The sequence below is a fragment of the Panthera tigris genome, chromosome C1 (genome assembly GCF_018350195.1).
Source record: "Panthera tigris isolate Pti1 chromosome C1, P.tigris_Pti1_mat1.1, whole genome shotgun sequence".
In the NCBI taxonomy this organism is placed as follows: Eukaryota; Metazoa; Chordata; class Mammalia; order Carnivora; family Felidae; genus Panthera; species Panthera tigris.
The window spans coordinates 6,314,511-6,336,008 of NC_056667.1; the positions used below are offsets into that span (position 1 = coordinate 6,314,511).

General features: G+C 54.7%; 1 protein-coding gene across 1 annotated transcript; it reads right to left on the reverse strand.

Moving 5' to 3' along the window:
- Nucleotides 1–296: 296 nt before the first annotated feature.
- On the reverse strand, nucleotides 297–21,033 carry LOC102951930 (solute carrier family 2, facilitated glucose transporter member 5). The gene is made up of 12 exons (XM_042996493.1): nucleotides 20,908–21,033; nucleotides 12,710–12,808; nucleotides 12,034–12,194; nucleotides 9,446–9,570; nucleotides 5,061–5,213; nucleotides 2,779–2,904; nucleotides 2,498–2,685; nucleotides 2,299–2,409; nucleotides 1,717–1,818; nucleotides 1,303–1,378; nucleotides 700–827; nucleotides 297–594 (listed from the first exon to the last, which is right to left on the reverse strand). The coding sequence occupies exons 1-12, from the start codon at nucleotides 20,935–20,937 to the stop codon at nucleotides 391–393; spliced, it is 1,503 nt and encodes a 500-aa protein (XP_042852427.1). The 5' UTR covers nucleotides 20,938–21,033; the 3' UTR covers nucleotides 297–390.
- Nucleotides 21,034–21,498: the final 465 nt, after the last annotated feature.

Genomic DNA, 21,498 nt, shown 5'->3' on the forward strand with positions numbered 1-21,498 from the left:
ATCACACTTTCCAGGACTGGTGTTTCTGGAGACGGATCGGGCAAGAGGAAGAATTCCCCTGAACGCAGGCCTCCGGGTCCCCAGAAGACCCACGGATTTCAGAAGAGGTGTTTCTCTGGCCAGATGTGATTCTTTCCATCCCGCCACCACACTAATGATTTTTGTCGTGAGAGCCGGCGTTATCAGGACCTGACGGCTAGCCCAGCGCGGCGAGGGGCGCCTGCCCCCCGTGACTCGGGGTTGACGGCGGTCATCTGGAGACAGACGGCACAGCCCCGGTGCCTTCCACCCCGGACGGCGCCTAGTCCCGCACGTTCACGGCTATTGGCCGGGACAAAAGCCCGGGAGGGAAGCCGGCGCAGACCCGCTCAGCAGGCTCCTTCCCTCGAGTTACTGCCCCCGAGTAGAGGGTGGAAATTCCTCCAGTTCCTCTTTTTCCGGGCGCACCTCTGACACCTTATTCATCTTGGTGAAAATCTGATTGATCTCTATGAAGGTCTTGGCCTTGGTCTCGGGGACCACCAGGAAGGTGTAGATGGTCGTGAGAAGACAGATCACGCCGAAAATGACGAAGCTGTAGGCTCCGAGGCCCACCTGTGGGAAGGGCAAGTGGGGCTCACCTTCTCCAGAAGCCTCTCCCTTCACCGCGTGAGGATTTTGTGCAGGGGGCAGGGGGGAGGCGGGGCGGCTGGCACTCACTTGGACGAACGGGAAGATCAAGCCCACCGTGAAGTTGGAGAGCCAGTGCACGCTGCCCCCCACCATGAAAGCGGCCGGCCGGGAGGACTGCAGGAAGGTCTCCGTGATGAGCACCGCGGGGACGGGGCCTTGGGGGGCAGAGGGGGAAGAAGGAGGAGCTGTCTCCTCTGGAAGCAGGCAAGCCCGCCAAGGGTCCCGGAGGCCCTGCCGTGCGCGGGGCGCCCGAGGCATCCGGCCCGAGGAGCGGGGTGTCTCCGGGACTCCCGGGCTGGCGGAGAAGCAGCGCGAGGAGGCCAACAGCAAGAATATGGCACCGCAGGTGACATCCTGTGATGTCCCTAAAAGGGGCCCGGGACCACCGCAAGGCTCTCTGCGCCAATCGCACGGGGTAGCCTGTTTCAACCCACACGGCGAAGGCCGCTTCAGCGCGGTCACTCTAATAACCCTCTGAGCAAACCCCTGCGCGACAGGAAGGCAGGGGGAGAGGCCATTCTGGGGCTGCATGAGGCCTCCAAGGAGCCTCTCCAGGGGACCCAAGCCAGAAGTTTCTGGTTCAGGAAAGGAGGAGACAAAACCAGGGAGAGCCAGCTCTAGGGAACATACTCGGCCCAAGGGCGTGTCCCACGACGTAGGCGATGATGCAGGCGATGCTGACGTAAGGCATCCAGGATATTGTGTCCTGTGGGGAGAGGACATTGGACCACACCTGGCAAAGCAGAGACGACCTGGGTGGGGCTTCTTGGTCCCCAGGGGCTGTGGCCGGGCCGGGCAAGGAGGGCACCTGGCTCCCCAGCAGGCCGTGCCACCCGGATGCATCTGGGAAATCGGCCAGAAGTGGGCAGCAGGCTACTTAGACGTGGAGGCTCCCAGGGGGACCCAGGGGACAGATGGTCCCCAGGCGTCTGATTCATCGTAGTTGCGAAAAGATCATGTTGGTCACTTTCCTTACCATGCGAGTGAGGGCTCAGCGGACGGACAGGGCTCTCCAGCCGCCACCACACCCCCCCCCTTCCTCACCTGCAAGGCCAGGGCCGCCGTCAGCACGCAACAGGCCGTGAAGCAGACGGAGAAACCCAGAAGGAGCAGGAACCTTCGCCCCAAGAGCTCCACCACGAACACCTGCAGGGGAGGGGGCGGAGGGCAAGCAGGGAGGCTCAGCAGCCCCGCTAGACAGGAGGCCGCACCCCTGCTAGAGTCGCCTGTGCAGGAAGTCCTCCGCCCGTCTCCCAAACCCCCCTTCCGAAGGGGCAGCTGTGTGCCCGCCTGCCCGTGTGTCTGCCCCCCAGCAGGCCACCGCCCTGCCCAGTCCAGGGCACAGGTAGTAACCACACATGGGACAGATTGGGGAAGAGCCACCTCACACGGCGGAAGCTTCCAGAGTGGAGGGCAGGGGGTCTCCATCTTGGGGGCTGGCACAGGCTGCCCCCCCCGCCCCTTCCGAGAGACAGGCTGTCATCTGACAAGTGGCCCGGAGATGAGGAGACCAAGAGGCACGTCACCACCTCCGATCTGGCTCTTTCCTCAGCTAGGACCCGCCCCCCACCCCGAACACACACACACTCAAGATGCCCTCGTCCTTGGTGGCTGTCGGGGACTCACGGCACAGACGGTCATCAGCACGTTGACGGCCCCGGTGCCCACTGTCACGTACTGGACGTCATTCTCCTTCACCCCCGCGCTCAGGTAGATCTGGTCCGCATAGTAGTAGATCTGGAAGGCACCCCAGAGGCTGGCGGGGTGCTCGGGGCCCCCTGTGATGACGACAGCGCCCCGCCCAGCCCCCCCCCGGCCCCCGTACCGCGTTCACCCCCGACAGCTGCTGGCCGCCCATGAGGACGATGACGGAGATGACCTGCCACCGCAGGGACCTCGTGCGGAAGAGCTTCAGCACGGAGACGAAGCCCACGGCCCTCTCGGCCTCGTCCTCCTGCCGGATCTCCTCCATCTCGGGGCCCACGTCGTCCCAGCCACGCAGCCTCTTCAGCGCTAAGGGAGGGGAGCAGGGGGCGGGCTCAGGGGACCCCAACTTCCCGGAGTAGAGACGCCGCGGCCTCCGCCCCCTGCACGGTGGAGCCTTACCGGTTTGGGCAGCTACCTCGTCCTTCTTCTGAATCAGCAGGTACCGGGGGCTCTCGGGGAAAAAGGGTAATAGTAGGAGCTGGAGAGCCGCGGGGACCCCGGTCACCCCGAGGAGGATCGGCCAGCCTGCAAGGAGGCCAGTGCTCAGGTGAGAGCTGCCTTCGCCCCTCCCCAGCCCCTCCCGCCCCGGAGCCCGGCCGGCCGCCCTGTCCCCTGACTCGACAGAGCTGACGACACCCCACACCGTCCCGTGCTCTGACACAGCGCCCTGAATATGCGGGGCCACCAGGACGCCTGGTCCGGCAGGGTCGGAGCGGCACTGGTCACAGACACGGAAGCCACAAGCAATGCCACGTCCACAGCACAGAGGGGCCACAGAAGCCACGGCATAGCCATACGATAGAAGTCTGTACAAACCACGGCGGGAGCCCATCCCCGAAACTCAGTGTCCGGTGCAACGATCTACGCAATGGGGTCCAACTGGATGAAGTCCAGGAGCGGAAAATTAACTCTATCTTTGCAAAAGGTGGTAAAAAAAAAAAAAAAAAAAAACCATGGGGGGCGGGGGCGGTGCAAGGATGAGATGATGGTAACCGTCAGCACGGCGGCCCCTGTGGGGGTGGGAAGGCCAGGGCTGAGGGCCGCAGCAGGCCTCCCCCTTCCCCTGCGGACTCTTAACCCAGTGTAATACAGGCGTGGACTCCGACCTAAGGCGATGGCCCCGTCACCCCCAGGGGGTCTCACTCCTGATGTGGGAGAGGAATAAACAAAGAAGAGCCTCCTGTGTAGACATCATCTTTTCCAGGTCTTGTTTCGGCCTCTGAAGCTTCCTCCTAAGAACACACGCCATGCGATGAGTTCAACTTCTGCCCTGCCCACCGCTCTGCCGGCTGGATCCTCTTTTTCCTGATCTCCTCCCCTCCCTTGACTCCAAATCCAGGGCCCGGCTAATCCCAGACCCTGTTTCCATCTGCTTTCCGAGAAGACCGGGACACCCGTTCTCAACCTCTGCTCCATGACCGCCTGCCTCCTGTGCCAACGTTCTCTTGTGGGCTTCCTTCCTTCCTTGTTCTCTGAGCATCTAGCAGTATGCACGTGCCAGGAGTTGAGCTGGAGAATAAGGCCAAGCCCCGCCCTCCACACTGTGTCCAGAGGAAGGACACCGATGACAAAATGGTCTCCATAGAGGATGGAGGGACAAATGAAACCCACACATTTGCGGTTCCTGAACGTGGCAGGGAGATTCCACAGGTGTGCCCTGTCTGCCCACGTCTGGAAGGCTGGTCCTACTCCCTCCGTCGGGCCCGCTCTGAGGCCCCCCTCGCTGGGCACACCAGAGAGCACTTCACCGACACCGGGGCTCTGAGGCTGCCCTGGGTCCTGCGGGTGTATAGGTGACATCACTGGGAGACAGGAACTTAGCCCCTGCCCTGGTCCCCGCTCCTTACGAGCGTGATTGGAAGGAAGACAGTGGTCGTTTCATGTGGAGCCCGGCCCAAGCCACCTGGATTTGTGTCCTAATGAGACCTTGGACCTGGTGTCCAACCTCTCTATGCCTCAGGTTCTGCATCTGGAAAACGGGTATAATGATAACACCTGCCTTACAGGGCTATTTGGAGGATTAAATGGACTTCATCGAAAGACTTGGTGCCTGGCCCACCGTAAGCACTTTGTATGTTTTGGCTGGTGTTACCATTAATGGGGATTGCGAGACCAGAAGGGGGAGGTCATGCAGAAGCAGTGACAGTTACCAGTCACCATGCACTTATGGTGTGCTGGGCCTGGGCTCCCGAGGAAAGTGGGGAGGCTCCAGAGTCAGGGTCTAGAAGGGGTACCGGCCCTGAGACTCACCATTTTACCCTTAGGGGGCTCCCTCTTTCCTGGTCTACAGAGTAGGACCGGCACAGGACCCCCCACCCTCCCAACCAGGCAGCAGCATGCTGGGAGGCTCGAGTGAGGCCTCAAGCACACTGGCGGTGGTCATTACCATGCCTCGGGCCCCTCGCTTGGCCACCACGCAAGCCAAGAGAAAGTCAGACAAAGACACTTCCTGCTCACGCTAAAGCCCCCTCCTCTGTGTCCTAGGAGGGACTGGAAAATATTAGCCACATGGGCCCCGCCACCTTGTTCGGGGCCTGTTCTGTGCAAATACCACACCAACACCATGGGGCCAGGGCAGTGAGCCAAGGACACTTGCCTGGACACGACTGGAGAGAAAAGAGCAGCCCACAGAAACGTCCAGGCAGAAAGAGGAATGTGGTCCAGAGGCATCTTGAGCTTACCTTCTTCGCTCGCGAGGAGGCTCCGAAGGCCAAAGATCTGAGCCACGAGGATGCCGATGGTGATGAAGAGCTGAGGCACCACCCCGAGGCCCCCCCTCAGGTTTTTAGGGGCCAGCTCTCCCAGGTACATAGGGACAACATTGGAAGACAGACCTGGCAGGATTGAAGTGAAAACACCGTCAGGAAACATTAGTCTGACCGGGACAGGCTCTGTCTTCAAACACATTCATTTTTTTTTTTAATGTTTGTTTCTGAGTATGAGCAGGGGAGGGACAGAGAGAGAGAGAGAGAAGGAGGCACAGAATCTGAAGCAGGCTCCAGGCTCTGAGCTGTCAGCACAGAGCCCAACGCGGGGCTTGAAGCCACAACCCATGAAATCATGAGCTGAGCTGAAATCAAGAGTCAGACGTTTACCAGACTGAGCCAGCTGGGCCCCCCGATCTTTCCTCCTAACTGGCTTAGTCCCAGGGAGGAAAAGCCCGGGTGTGGTCTGGCACCCTCTCCTCTCTGGCTCCTTAGGGGAATCTGTTAACACAAGGCCAAGGACCCCTGCCCAGCAGCTTCACCTTCTGAGAAGGTATGTTACATAATAAACTGACGCACAGAGATGCCCACAGACGTTGAAGCACACGTTCTAGCTATCAGTAAGCATTACACACTGACACGTCATGGAAAAACTACAACCCGGGATTTCTGCAATACCTATGCTATTTCTAAACCCCCAATACTTAAACTTTTAAGTTTTCTCATCTTTCCGGAATCTGACCCTCTTAAAGGCAGAACCTAATTTTATAGGCTCCAAAGCACTTTCACATATATTGTCCCATTTAATTCTCCCAAAAGCCCGAGAGACTGAGAATCTTGGACAAAGGTCAGGTGGGTCATTGCTGGGATTGTACCGACTCACGCTGGGGCTCAGAGGGACGGGGGTCTGAGAAGGCTCCGGCCACAGGGAGGCCACGGGAACAGTGTGGGGCGCTTGGAGGTTAAGAGCTGCTGGTAACAGGAGGGTATTTGATGACATCCAGTTAGGAGGGAAACTTCTGAGAGCCAAGCATTGAAGCTTTGTGATTCTGCCCAAAGATATCTGCTTAGTGTTTTAAAAGAGGTTCGCTGTTCACCAATTCTTTCCAGTTGTCACAGCAATATCAGCCCTTAGAAGTCTGGTGGGAGGGGTGGGGGGAGACCCCGAAGGCCTAGTGCCCACAGGGCTGGGAAGAAGCAGGGGCCCTTGAGGGGCAGGCTCCATGGTCACCACTCAGGGGTCAGGGGGCAGGGGACGCTTCTCAGCGGCAAGTTCTTTTTCACTTGACCAGGGACAAAATTGAAAAGGCAAACCTCAGAAGGTTTGTGAGAGACGGGGTCCCCTTCCTGCCCGTGGGAAGCAATCTCTAACCTGTCTTAAAAGTGGCTCCACTGGTGGGGCGCCTGCGTGGCTCAGTCGGTTAAACATCTGACTTCGGCTCAGGTCACGGTCTCACGGCTCATGGGTTCAAGCCCCACAGGGGGCTCTGTGCTGACAGCTCGGAGCCTGCGGGGGATTCTCTCTTTCTCCCTCTCTCTCTCTTTGCCCCTCGCTGATCCCTCAGGCCCTCTCTCATAAATAAATAAACAGACAAACAAACTCCACCAGGCAACCCCAGCTGCTGGAGTCAGAGAAAGCAGCTTTTACATTTGAAATTCCTTCCATGAAAGCAGTTGGTCTTCTGGCCACACAAGTTGACTAAAAGCCAGTGAATTGTGTCTCAAGTCCTGCTCACGTCTGTTCCTGCGCCCCCCTTCTCACCACACCCCCTGTAGGGGACCAGCTGCTCCCTTATTTTTTAGGGTGTCTGAGCAGCAGCTGCCGACTCACACACCGCCCAGAATTTCTCGGGAACCGTGCGCAAGAATTCACTGCGAATGGATTATGACTCCGTCGCTTCTCCAAGGGGGATCTGAGGACCTAGGAAACTCCCGACACCTTTTCAGGGGGCCTGTGAGGTCAAAACCATCTTCCAACAATCCTGAGATACTGCCCTGTATAGTGCCCACACGGTGGAGTGTTCCAGAGGCTCCCCGCCGTGTGAGGTCACGGCCAGCAGAACACAGAAGCAGGTCTGAGAAGCCAGCCGTCTTCTATGAGGCGGGACATTAAAGAGCTTTGCAAACCCGTGAAGCAATGCCACCCTTCTCGCTGAAACTCTTTGTTTCAGGATATACGCCTATTTTCACAGAGACGTGTGACGGGCTTATTGTTGCCGTTTAGATGAATTAAATGAAAACATTTCTTGGCTGCAATTTGTAAATGGTAGATATTGGCCAATACAACCCACACGAGCAAAAGCTCTTCGGGGCCCTCAATAATTTTAAGAGTGTAAAAAGGTCCTGAGGCAGCAACTCTTTCTGCCCATGGGTCCTGTCCCTGTGCTATAATAAAAACACCTAAGAGAAAGAGAGGGAGGGGGAGGGAAAGGAAAGAAAGAAAGAAAAGAAAAGAAAAGAAAAAAGAAAAGAAAAGAAGATCCTGAGGCCAAAAAGTTTGAGAACCACGGACTTAGAAGTAATGCTTAAGAGTAAAGGTTGGGGTTTTGGTGATTTGTTAACTATTGGAGCCTAATATCTCCCTGTGGGAACCAACTCTGGGGTGCTGGACGGTCAAGAGAAAAGTGCCTGCCTGCACCTGTCCACTGCCGGTGACTTCCAGGAATCGTTTGTTTTTTCTTTCTTTCCTTTTTTTTAAGTGTATTTATTTTGAGAGCATGAGAGAGAGGGAATCCCAGGCAGCCTCTGCTGACAGTGCAGACCCTGACGCTAGGGCTCAAACTCACGAACCGTGAGATCATGACCACGATCGTGAGCCGAAGTCAAGAGTTGGACGCTGAACTGAGCCAGCCAGGGGCCCCGGAATCGTCTATTCTTTATTAGCGGAGCCCCGCTGCAGGGGGAGGCGGGAGGCGGGAGCAGGGCCAGACCAAGGCGGCAGAGACCCGTCCAGGCGCTCTCAGGGAAAGCAGTAGGGCGACGCTTGCCATGGGGCCCATCATTCCCTCCGGGACATGACCTCTTCTCTCTTCAGGGAGGCTGATTTCCTCTTTTGTCCCCCAGCCTCGCAGTTCCTTGCCATTTCCCCCGACACCGGGCTCCTCGCCCTCTCCCCCACCGCCCAGGAGGGCCAGCTGAGGGGCTTGCGGACATCAGGCCAAATCATCCGCTCACCCCATCCCCGTGTTTGGAGGCAGAAAACGAGAGTTGGTTGCCAATGCCAGGGCCGGGTGCAGGGTTGCTTGACGAGGCGCCCAGGATGCAGCCCTTTGGGGGCGCCCGCCCTGAAGGTGCACGGCCCCGAGGGCGGGTGTCCCACTTGCCCCCTCCAGCCCTGGGAAACACAGTCTACAAAAGAATGCACGTGGGGGGAAGGCCACAGGCGTGGCTTTAACCACATCTTTTCGGTCGGAAGGAATCACGGGGGAGTTTTCTACGACCACCAGAGTGCGGCCCGGGGGGCCATAGCTCTGGAGGGTTTGCAAAGCAGCTCCGGGGGTTACGAGACCAGAGACCTCAGGCGAGTGAGCGTTACCCTCTTCAGCAGGTGGACCCTGGAGGAATAGGTGAAAAGAACCCCTAAAAATCCTTCTGCAAACTTCACATTCCCTCTAGAAGGTGACAGGTTGCTATCATTAACTCTTCTTGGGCGGAGGGATTCCTACATTAGATTGTTTCTCATGCGTTTTTGACCACGACCCACGGTAAAAATGGGGAGACACGTTTAACGTTGCAACCTGGTTCTTACCCACGTATACGGATAAGTCACCGAAACAAGTTTCCGAAGACCGCCCTTGCCCCTACTGCACACGACACGGTCTACACTCTGCCTAGAAAAAGAAAATGCTGGGGCACCTGGGTGGCTCCGTCCGTCAAGCATCTGACTGGTGGTTTCGGCTCAGGTCATGATCTCACGGTTTGTGAGTTCGAGCCCCGCTTCGGGCAGGAGCCCCTCCCCCTCCCCCAAATAAATAAATAAACTTAAAAAGAGAAAAAGGAAAGGAAAAGCTGCTCACTAATCAGGGGCACCACCCACTCACTGGCCCCACCTATAGCTGGGAAAACACGGAGATAGGAAAGGAAAGGAAAGGAAAGGAAAGGAAAGGAAAGGAAAGGAAAGGAAGTGCCCTTGCGAACAGGACTCTGGATTTCTGTCTTTCACAGAACAGCTCTCTTTGCAGGAAGCATCACAGCGAAGCTCGGTCCCTTGACTGCATCTGAGAAGCGTCGGGACAGAGGAACAGCTCGTGTCTGTGTGCTTCAGCGGTTCCAGAACGATCCAGACCCCGGAGTCTGCCCCCGCCTCCCCCTCCTCCTCGATTATCCTGAATGACAGAGGCGTCGCATGTAGCACCATTTACCTGCACATATTCCCACCAAAAGTCTGGACAAAATGATCATCTCGAAAGACCCGGCGACCTTGCTGCACCCCATTAAGACGGCAGGCACTATGGAAAAGATGTTGTTGAAGAGCAAGGTCCCTTTCCTGCCGAGGACGAAATCTCAGTTAGTTTGGGTTAAGGGTTCAGCTGTTGTCTTTGCAGATGTTCGCCAAGGGTCTGCCCGGCTACAGCAGTGGCCTTTGCTGCTGTTTGACGCTGTGATGGAGACCGATGGAGGTCAAGTGCACAGCCTGCGGCAGGAACATTCTCTGTGGGAGCCAACGGCAATGACCACAGTGCAGAGCACGTCAGCGGTGGGGAGCAGAGGAAGAGGGCCGCCTGCTACGATACGCTGACGGGTTCCGGAAACCATACACTCGCATGATTCTAGTGTAATCCTGCAGCCCAGATCAGGGAATGACATTAGAAGGATCGCATAGGCCAACCCCACTTAGACCACATAGAGGGAGAAGTCCTAAACGAAATAGTAGCAGATCGAATTCAACAGCATATATGCGAATCTTTCAATGTTAAAACGCCACACCAGATAAAACGCCAGATCTCCCTGCGAAACACAGAATTGTAACATTATTTTTAGAACTATAGAAGGCTATCCGTGGGACTCCAGGTAGGGAAGGCCGTCTTCAGGCGCAAAAGTCAAGAACCGTAACCAAGAGTTAAATCTGACCACTCGAACGTGTGAAAAAGATACTATGGATATGATTAAAAATAAAGCAACAGATTAAGATACTTGCCTGAAATAACAGTTACTCGGGACATGCAGGGGGGTGAAATTTCCTCCCAGCTGTATAATCTTGGGTAAGTTACAGCATCTCTCTGTGCCTTGTTTTCTCATTTTGAAAAAGGAGATGATGGGGCTTTTGTAGGGATTAGGGGAATTAATAACCCTGAAGTCAACCCATCAGTCAACAGTTAGTTGCTACGGCTATTTCAGGAACAGGTTCTTCAGAAAACCACATTCATCACATTCTTTTTTTTTTTTTTTAATGTTTATTTTTTAGAGAGATAGAGTGCGAGCAGGGGAGGGGCAGAGAGAGAGGGAGACACAGAATCCGAAGCAGGCTCCAGGCTCCGAGCTGTCAGCCCAGAGCCCGACGCGGGGCTCGAACTCACGAACCAAGAGGTCATGACCTGAGCCCAAGTCAGATGCTCAACTGACTGAGCCCCCCAGGCGCCCCAAAAACTTATCACATTCCAAAGCAGAAAGCTGGACAAGTGACTGTCCGTTGCCTCCGTGGACCAAAACGGTAAGTCCTTCACTCAGAGGAGACTTGTCCTGCAGATCTGTGACCTCATTTGATGTCCTGGTCCCCGGGGCCCCTAGGGAGAACTGTTGAGTTCAACACCAACCTTCCAGGAAGGCCTTAGGATCTTAGATTCCCAAACCAGAGGTTGTATGTTGCTAGTTTCAGACTCTTGTTGAAAAATACTGGAGAAGGCACTGGGTTCTGGCCTTGATTCTCAACCTAGCAAGATCTGTGGTGAGAAGAGATCTTACCTGGCCGGCGTCTGTGTGCTCAGGGAAAGGGCTGGTGGGGAGGAGCTCTTTAATAGTGTTCATAACAAGGCCTCTCTCTCATGCCCATGGAATTTACACAAGGGGGTGTGATGTCTTAAGGACCTTTTTTGGAATCAACTACGGAACGAGAATCTCTAATGTTTCTGGAACTGGGGGCAAAGATACAAGCTCAGCCCTTGACATCCAGAACACTCACAGTGAGAGGTGTCCTGGGTCTACAGGATTTCACAGTCGAGTGCCTGACATTAATCTCAGCCATTTCAGGGTTTTACAGGCATTTAATTTGGACCCAATTTAGCCTATTACTTGATCCAAAGGTGAAAGAACAGAGTAGTGAGTTTGTGTTAGTTTGGGAGGCAGGGCTTAAGAACACTTATGATCTACATCAGGATTGACACCTTGGCCATATTATCTGGTGTTTGACTCTTTTAAAGGCAAATAAAAAAGGGAGGGGATGCCTGGGTGGCTCAGTCGGTAAGCGCCTGACCCTTGGTTTTGGCTCAGGTCACGATCTCACGATCTGTGAGTTCGAGCCCCGCGTCCGTGCTGACAGCACAGAGCCTGCTTGGGATTCTCTTTCTCCCTCTCTCTCTCTCTGCCCCTCCTCCGCTCCCACTCACGTACACCCTCTCTTTCAAAGTAAATAAACTTTAAAAAAATCTTTAAAAAAATAAAATAAAGGCAAAAACAAAAAACAAACGAGGAGGGCAGAACTTGGTTTTGGTTTCTGGTAAGGAAAAGACCCGTAGGGCAAGAGAACAGAGAGAGGGAGTTCTGACCTCCCAAGCACTTTCTGGTCTTTCTGGGTCTGCCCCGGGATTCTGACACCCATCGCTCCCACTTGTCGCCCCGAGACCCTGCTGCGTCCCCAGGTCAACATCTGGTCTCCTTAAGACCATGTGAGACATCAGCAATCATCACAGCGGTTAGTACCTAGTTTTACAAACAGACGATTTCAGCTTGAGGCCTGCGTTTTAAACCGATGGGGTCTGGGAGCTACAGGAGTTGGAAACGCACCTTTCCTTACCTGCCAAAGTTATTCACCAGGGGGCCGACCATGAGGGACCCGACGAAGCCTCCGAAGGGAAACATGGACACGGAAACAGACCACAGCAACGTCAAGGCAAACTCGTCCATGTAGTCATTGTTCCGCTCATAGTAGGTCTTGTTGTAAAACGTTTTCATGAACTGCAGAACAAAAGCAGAGCAGAGCGCCCGTGTGCCTGGACCCGGCTTCGCAGACGGAAGCGCCTACGCGGTCAGGCCGCCCGCTGGATGACCAGGGCCCAAGACGCCAACACCAGTCGGGGGAAGAAAGGGAGTAGGGACCAAGCAATTAGCAGGGGCGCCCGCGGGGAGGGCTGTCCGGGCCTCCGATGTGCACGCGGCCCAGGATGTTGTTAACTCCAGTCCTCCGGTCCTTTGCATGACCCCTGACCCTCCAGACTCGTCGGGGGAGCACGAGGCCGCAGAAGACCAGAGCCCCCAGCCGCACCCCCGAGGCCAACCCCGGGGCACCCAGCCAGGTGAGAAGCTGAGGCCGGGGCCGGGTTCATCCCCAAGGCCCTGGGCCGTGCGTCCCTGTTACCTGAAGACCCACTGTGTGCACCAGTGTGCACTCACTACCACCTTGGTGGCTGCTCCAAAACCCCCTCCCGTTTACAGGGGGTGGGGGGCGTGTCTCATGCACCCCAACGACCTACCTGGGCAGGGGAGTTAATGACGGCCACGTTGTACCCATACTGGAAGGATGACCCAAAGGCAGCAATCAGCGTCGCCAGGCCAAGCACAAGCGTCAGCCTCTGCGGGAGGAGAGACCCTGACTTAGGTCACAGAAAGCAGCTGCGGTTCATGAGAACCCCTACTTTACCCTGAAGTCTTCTAGAAGGACGGGAGAGAATCCGAAGATCCTGAGTCTTTCGAGGGCGCCCTGTGCCTACTCTCTACTATCTAACCTGGCAGAAAAGCTTCCCTCCAGGTTCCTGGGAGGCTCAGTTGGTTAAGGGTCTGACGTTGGCTCAGGCTCACGTGAGTTCGGGCCCCGCGTCGGGCTCTGCGCTGACGGTGCGGGGCCTGCTTGGGATTCTCGCTCTCTCTGCCCCTCCCCTGCCAGTGCTTTCTCTCTCTCTCTCTCTCTCAAAATAAATAAATAACCTTAAAAAAAAAAAAGATTCCCTCAACCCCAACACTTAGGGCCAGGTAATTCTTTGCCCTGGGAGGCTGTCCTATATGCACTGGAGGGCCATCCCTCCCCTACCTGCGACAACCCAGAGTTCTCCAGGCACTATACATGTCCCACTGTTTGGCCGGAAGGGGGTGGGGGGATGAGAATCGCTAGGTCAGAAAGACCCGGAAGGGTCATTTCCTCCAACACTGTAATGTCCGAATTGTTTCCTTAACATTCCTGACGTGTGGCTGTATTTGCTGACTGTAGCAAATGCACTCAGTACTGCCTTAAACACAAAGTCCCCTAAAAATTGGAGAGGAGAGGATGGGAAAAAAATTTTTTTTAATGTTTATTTACTTTTGAAAGAGAGAGAGAGAGAGACAAAGGGATGAGTGGGGGAGCGGCGGAGAGAGGGAGACCTAGAATCTGAAAGAGGCTCCAGGCTGTCAGCACAGAGTCCGACACGGGGCTTGAACTCATGAACCGAGAGATCATGACCTGAGCCGAATTCGGACGCTTACCCGACTGAGCCACCCGGGTGCCCCAGAATGGGAAAGTTTTCATCGTTTATTTAGGGCTTCTGATTAACTTCCTTTAGCCTTTGGACTTTTGCTGTAACAGATGAAAGACAGGGTGAGAAAATCTATATTTTTTTAAGTTTATTTATTTATTTTGAGAGAGACAGAGGGAGAGAGAGAGAGAATCCCAAGCAGGCTCTACGCTGTCAGCACAGAGCCCGACATGGGGTTCGAGGTCACAAAAGGATGAGACCATGACCTGAGCTGAAATCGACAGCTGACGCTTAACCGACTGAGCCACCCAGGCGCCCGGGGAAAACATTTAAATACAGATTTCTGGGGCCTCTCACACACATGCATTCTGTGCTAACATTCCCCTTTCACCCACGAGGAAACTGAATACGCACAGAAGGCAATCTTTTCGACGACCAGAGGAAGGTCATTAGCAAAGTCATGGAAAGCCAGAGAAAAATCGAAGTGAAAAAAGCTTTTCTCTTGGAATCTACAGGTTTCTTCTCGCACGTGTCCACTGCCACTTTCCAGCTTCATCGCTATAGTCTTCAGTTTCCTCATCTTCCAAAGGAGGGTCATAACACTCCCTCAGAGCCGTCGCAAGGTGTAATTACGAGAGCGGTTAGCCATGGAGGTGAATCCACTGACTGGGGCCTGGATGGGGCTCTCGGAGGCGGCCGCTGAAGCACCTTCACGCACGTATTCCCACGGAGGCCCAGTCCAGGGGACACGTGCCCTCCCCGCCACCGGCAGGGCAGGGCCTCAGGTCTTCCTCTGGGTGGCCTCCCCGCCTAATCCAAAGAGGGTACCAGCTCTGCAGAGGGGTAAGTGAGGACCAGGGCAGGCAGAGAGCCGGTGGTCATTCCTGCCTTGTTGTGGTGCTCTGGGGAGCCCGAGCTGGTTAGCCCTCTGCACAGCAGGAGCCCCCAATAAATGAAACCTCACCCTCCTCCTCCCCCCACCAAATGGATTGAGGAATGGCTAATTCAGGAGCGCCTGGGTGGCTCAGTCCGTTAAGCACCTGACTCGATTTTGGCTCAGGCCGGGGTCTCAGGGACTATGGGACTGAGGTCTGCCAGCGCGGAGCCTGTGTGGGATTCTCTCTCTCTCTCTCTCTCTCTGCCCCCTCCCCTGCTCACTCGCGCCCTCTAATAAACATTTTAAAAGACGGTTAATTCAGCAGAAAGTTTCTGGTAAGCCAGGTAAGAGCCATGGGCTCTGGTTTCCAGTCTCCCTTAGTCCCCACCATCTCCCGGAGCCGGCGTGGGGCACAGGTGACAAAAGTGGGGGCGATGGCACCCAGGAGAGAAAGCGGGTTCCAGGGCTTCTGCCGCTCTGTCCTGTGACTTCTAAAAGCAGGGGGTGCGCAAGTAGGCACATCCACGCGCAACCCCCCCACCGGAGACGCAGGACAGAGCGCTCTGGACACTCACTCACTTCAACATGTGGAGCATCCAGACAGGGTTCTAAGTGCTGGGGATACAGTGGAGAACAAAACAAAGACCACTCCCCTATGACTGTTCTATTGTTTGATTTTGTGGCAGGGAGGGAGGAAGGGAGGAAGGAAGGAAGAAGAGGGAGGAAGGAAGGAAGAAGAGAAAGAAAGAAAGGGGGGGAAGGAGGGAGGAAGGGAGGGAGGAAGGAAGAAGAGAAGGAAAGAAAGGGAGGGAGGGAGGGAGGGGGGAAGGGAGGGAGGGAGGAAGGAAGAAGAGAAGGAAAGAAAGGGAGAGAGGGAGGGGGGAAGGGAGGGAGGGAGGGAGGAAGGGAGGAAGGAAGGAAGGAAGGAAGAAGAGAAGGAAAGAAAGGGAGAGAGGGAGGGAGGGAGGAAGGGAGGGAGGGAGGAAGGGAGGAAGGAAGGAAGGAAGAAGAGAAAGAAAGAAAGGGAGGGAGGGAGGGAGGGAGGAAGAAGAGAAAGAAAGAAAGGGAGGGAGGAAGGGAGGGGGGAAGGGAGGGAGGAAGGGAGGGAGGGAGGAAGGAGGGGAGGGAGGGAAGAAGAAAGGGAGGAAGGAAGGAAGAAGAGAAAGAAAGGGAGGGAGGGAGGGAGGGAGGAAGAAGAGAAAGAAAGGGAGGGAGGGAGGGAGGGAGGAGGAGAGAAGGAAGGAGAAAATTGATAAACAGTTTTCCTCTTTAATTCTCTTCCAGGTAAACGATGAACTAGAAATACAACAGGCTTCCCTCATTCTGCCAAGCGCAACTCTCGGCCACTTCCCACCTCGATGGGTCCTACGGTCTGGAGTCCTTGGCCAAGCGCTGCCGGGGGGCTGGCTGGTGCCCCAGAATGGGGGATGCTGGCGGGCACCGTGGACAGTCCGCGGCCCGACTGCCTCCGTGGGGTCCCAGTGAACGTGACCAGGAGGAACGCGGGTCGCAGATAGAATCTCTAAGCACAGAGCCTACAGTTTAACATCTAAGGTCCATCTTCCTCCTCGAGTTCAAGACGCGGCCACATTCTACAGACCCGTACGGGTCAAGGGGTTCCCCTCTGCGGAAACAGCAAAGCCATTCCGGGAGGTTCTCACTGACCTTGCCGGTCCGAATGCCTTCGTTCATTAAACAAAGTGGTTGACAGCTGACCGTAGTCCAGGTGCCACGCCAGTCTGGTGAGCAGATCAGCTGCCCTCCAACACCAGGGTCCAATGCGGAAGGCAGACGTTTAAAAAAATACATAATAGGGGCGGCCGGGTGGCTCAGTGGGTTGAGTGCCCGACTCTCGATTTAGGCTCAGGCCATGATCCCACGGTTGTGGGATCGAGCCCCGCGTCAGGCTCTGTGCTGACGTGCAATCTGCTTAAGATTCTCTCTCCCTCTGCCCCTCTCCTCTGCTCTCACTCTCTCTAAAATAAAAAAAAAACTGGGGCGCCTGGGTGACTCAGTTGGTAAAGCGTCCGACTTCGGCTCAGGTCATGATCTCATGGTTCCTGAGGTCGAGCCCTGCATAGGGCTCTGTGCTGATGGCTCAGAGCCTGGAGCCTGCTTCGGATTCTGTGTCTCCCTCTCTCTCTGCCCCTCCCCCACTAGCACACACGCATGCACTCTCTCTCTCTCTCTTTCTCTCTCAAAGATAAATAAACATTAAAAAAAAGTTAAAATAAAAAATTTTTTAAATAAATAAAATAAACTGGGGTGCCCGAGTGGCTCATTTGGCTAAGTGTCCGACTCTTTTTAAAAAATAATTTTTAATCTTTCTTTATTTTTGAGAGAGAGAGAGAGAGCGTGAGTGGGGGAGGGACAGAGAGGGAGGAAGCCACAGAATCCGAAGCAGGCTCCAGGCTCCGAGCTGTCAGCACAGAGCCCGACGTGGGGCTTGAACTCATGAACTGCAAGATCATGACCTGAGCCGAAGTCGGACGCTCAACCGACTGAGCCACCCGGGGGGCCCCCCGTGTCCGACACTTAGTTTCAGCACAGGTCATGGTCTCGTGGTTCATGGGATTGAGCCCCACAGGGGGCTTTGCACGAGTGGGTGCAGAACCTGATTGGGATGCTCTTTCTGTCTCCCTTTCTCCACCCCTCCCCCACTGGCATTCATTCTCTCTCTCTCTCAAAATAAACACTTTTCTAAAAAGGAAAAAATAAAAATACAAAAGTACATAATAATTGAATAATTTAAATGAACTGTAACTTTACCATACTAAGTGTAACTGTAGTGAGCTCTACAAAGAAAAAAAAACACAGCGCCCCCTCCCTAGTCTCAGCAAAGGGACTATATTTAAAGGCGTGGAAAAGAAAGCCAGGGTTTAAGCTTTCTTTCTTCTTCTTTTTTACTTTCCAGGAGGGAGGGAAAAAAAAAAAGACTTAGCACTGGGTTAGATTAGGGCATGAGGGAGAGCAAAGGATTCCAGGTCCCCCAGCAGCCTGTAAAAATGACGCATGGCCCGGTGGCCTTCAGACATGAGCCGGGGGTTGGGGGGGGGGGTCTCCTCAGAGGCCAAGGGGAGCCATGACTCAGCTCTGCTTTCTGGAGAAATCCCACATTCCTCACGCCCATAGTGAGCTGGCTTCCTGTTCCATAATGCTGAGTACCTTTTTGAGAATAAAATAGCCACCTTCGAGGCCGGTCCTCCCGGGGCACAGTGTCATTCAAGGCCACTGAGAAAGGGAGCCCTGCCCAAACGGGGTCCCTTGGGGATTTCCTTCCAAGATCCGTTCAGTAATCTCTGTTAGAACGCAAGCATCTCCAGAAAAGTTAGCTCCTATGAATTATTAACTCTTTGAGCCACTTTCTCACACTCCTGATCCCAAAGTTCAAACAGAAAGTGGGGCTTCGGTGGTGAGGGGACAGAGGAGAGGTGCCTTGTCCTGTGGCTGTGGTGGTTTAGAGCACAGTGGGGGCAGCCCGAGAGCCTGGGATCATCAGGTCCTGTGCTCCCGCGGCTGGCCGTGTGGCCTCGGGCCGGTCACTGAACTTCTGTGTCTCAGCTCCTTCACCTGTAAATTGGGGACAATGATACTCCCTCCCGCATAGGACTGAGGTGAAGAATGAAGGAGTTCTAAGGAAATGAGTTCTAAGAAAACCACTTGGAGCCCCGCCTGGCTTGTAGAAAGTGCCACCCACAGGTTTGCTATCATTATTATGAACAATGATAGAACCAGAGGGAAGTTCCTATGATGCTAGATGTGTTGTTGATGGAGGCACGTGCCCACAAGGATGTGTTTACAGGGCGCCTGGGAAGTTCAGTCAGTTAGGCGTCTGACTCTTGAGATCAGCTCGGGTCATGGTCTCATGGATGGTGAGTTCGAGCCCAACATTGGGCTCTGTGCTTACAGCATGGAGCTTGCTTGGGATTCTCTCCCTCTGTCTCTCTCTCTCTCTCTCTCTCTGTCTCTCTCAGCCCCTCTCCCCCATGCGCTTGCTCTGTCTCTCTCAAAAATAGATAAATAAACTTCGGGCACTTGGGTGGCTCAGTCAGTTAAGTTTCCGACTTCAGCTCAGGTCACGATCACACTTTTCGTGAGTTCGAGCCCCATATCAGGCTCTCTGCTGTCTGCATGGAGCCTGCTTTGGATCTTCTCTCTCTCTCTCTATCAGAAATAACATTAAAAATATTCTTAAACTATTAAAATAAATTAAATAAATAAATAAACTTAAAAAAAAAAAGAAAGGACATGTTTTCCGTTTCTAAAACACTTGGCATATTTTTCTTCCTTATCTATTTGTTCCCCCCTCCAGGCCAAGAGTACTTTTTCTGCGCAGAAAGTCCTTGATGCACATTGGTCAGATTCTGGTTTTTTCTCTTTACATATGAGGAACCCAAAGGCCACTGAGGTCATGGTCACACAGCCAATGGGGGGGGGAGGGTACAGAAAGCTGTACCCCGCCCCCCACCCCCCAGCCCAGCCCGCATAGCGCCAGCTTTCTGCAGGCTTCCCCGGGCTCCTGAATCCCCCCTGGACTTCACTTAAAGATCTGCGGGTTCTTGCAAGCAGCCATCAGGATTCTCAGGAAACCCAGCACGCGTCCTGGCTTTTGTCCAAAGGGTCAGGTCTGCCCTCAGGCAGCCGGGAAGGGGACACTTTCATCCCCCCTGACACTGGAGGGGCTTCCTTCCTCCCAGGGGGCAGGTGGCTATAATCAGCCCCGACCTTTTGCATGTGACCGTTTTAACCATTTCCTTTCAAGATGGATTGCTGCTTTTCAGGGCCCACGATGCAGGGGCATTTCTGTTTTTCTGCAGCCTCACGTGGGGGGACCGTCAGGCAGTGCACCTCTCTTTGCGGAGAGGGCACAGATCACACCAGGGTCTCTCCTGACTCCCAAGCCCCTCCGGCCGTGTTCCCTCATAGCCCCTTTCCTATAAAATAGAGGGGCACCGCGCCTGAGAGGTCTAACACTTTCTTAGTTGCCCCGAGAGTCCACCAAGGTCCACGCGAAGGCACTCAGTAACCTCGAAAGCTCTCTCTCTCACGGGACAAGAGCACTCCTGGCATCTAACGAGTGGAGACCAGGGATGCTGCTGAAAATCCTGCCTTACGCAGGCCCGTCCCCCGTAGCACAGAATCATCCGGCGTCAAATGTCATTAGCGCCCTGCTCGAAAGGATGATCGAAAGCAATAACATTTATGGGGGAATCACTATGGGCCGGGTAATTTACATGCATTACCCCATTTCACTGTTCCCGCAGCCCTATGAGGTGGTATGGTTATTATCCCCATTTCGCAGATGAGAACACTGAGGCACGGAACAGCGAAATAACTTGCCCAAGTTCCCACAGCTAGAATAGGATGGAACGGGAATGAAACCATCTCCCAAACACGCTCGGAACCTACAAGCTTCAGGGCGTGCTCCTGACCTGCCTGTGGACACGGTCTTCCGTCCAGGACGGATTAAATAATAACTTGCACAAATATGTGCCTCTGCCTCCATAAATACAAGCAAATGCTGCTGTGATGAATAAGACACAAATCCTTTCAAAGCATTCATAATACATTCCTATTATCTTTCTGTCGTTATGCATTTTCGTCAATCGAGGAGGGAGTGGGGCGGTGCTGGGCTGGGGGCGGGGGTGGAACGAGGTCCAGAAAAATCTGTCTCTGAAACAAGGGAATCTCCACTGCAGATTTGAATTCGATTCGGGTCTTGCACGGTCTTTTCCGAGCCCACCTTCTTCCCACGCTGGCCCAGCCGTGCGACTTGCTGAAAAGCCCAGTGAAAACCTTCTGAAGCCCAAATCAAAAGAAATCCAAAATCAGGGCCGCCTGGGTGGCTCAGTCGGTCAAGCCTCTGACCAGCTCAGGTCACGATCTCGCAGTTCACGGGTTCGAGCCTCGCGTGGGGCTCTGTGCTGACAGCTCAGAGCCTGGAGCCTGCTTCGGATTCAGTGTTTCCCTCTCTCTCTGCCCCTCCCCTGCTCGCGCGCTGTCTCAAAAATAAATAAACGTTAAAAAAAAAAAAAAGCCACAAACCATGTACAAGGGCTTTTGCTGCTGGTTTCAGAATCCCTTCACCTCCAACTTTTAAGGGTAAGGCAGTTGGGACAAATTAACTCTTTGCGTCCCTTCCATTTGGTGACGGGGGCTTTTCAAGGCTGTTCCAGTAGAACGATCCCCAAACAATCTCTAAACTGAAATGTCTCTAAAGCTGGCCGCTAGTCCCTGTGCAAGTGAACTCTGAGGGGCAGGTTCCCTCCAATGGTCCACCCCCCTACCCCTCCAGCAACGCTGAGCAGACTGTTCTAAGCTCCTTCCCCGGGGGGCCCCCGCTTACCCTTTCCTTCTTGGCCGGAACCTGCTCCATCCTGGCCCTGAAAGTGCGGCTTGCCCTTTACTTCCTTTCCGCCAGACTAACAAGTGCTCTGAATGGAGACAGAAACATTCTGGCTGTACTTTGGCCGCCAAGTCACAGCCAATAGCCTGTTTTTTTTTTACAGCCAGCCCGACACAGAATAACCCTTTCAGGAGTCCCGACGTGCGTCTTCTTTCCCCTTCTTTCTAAATTCAACGTCTGGGGTTTAGCTCAGCAAGAGGGTGCCCCCCGCCCCCGCCTTCCCCGACGGCAGGCACAGCCTTCCCGACGGCGGTTCTTCCTCACTGCGCAAGTCTCCACCAGGAGGCTCGTGATGCGAGGCCGGCAGGGTTATTTCTGTCACAAGCACATGGAAAGCCACCGGCCCCACGCCACTCCCGGTCCCACGAGGGCAAGAGATCGGGTCACAGGAGGTTTCTCAGAAGCGGTCCCTGAAAGGAAGCCTGCCGCAAACCTCTCCGAGAGAGAGTCAGCTCCCGCTCGAATACCCAGGCCACGCTGGCTCAGAGGGTTTCGGTTCCTTTGTAAGGAACCGAGTGTGTATGATGCGAA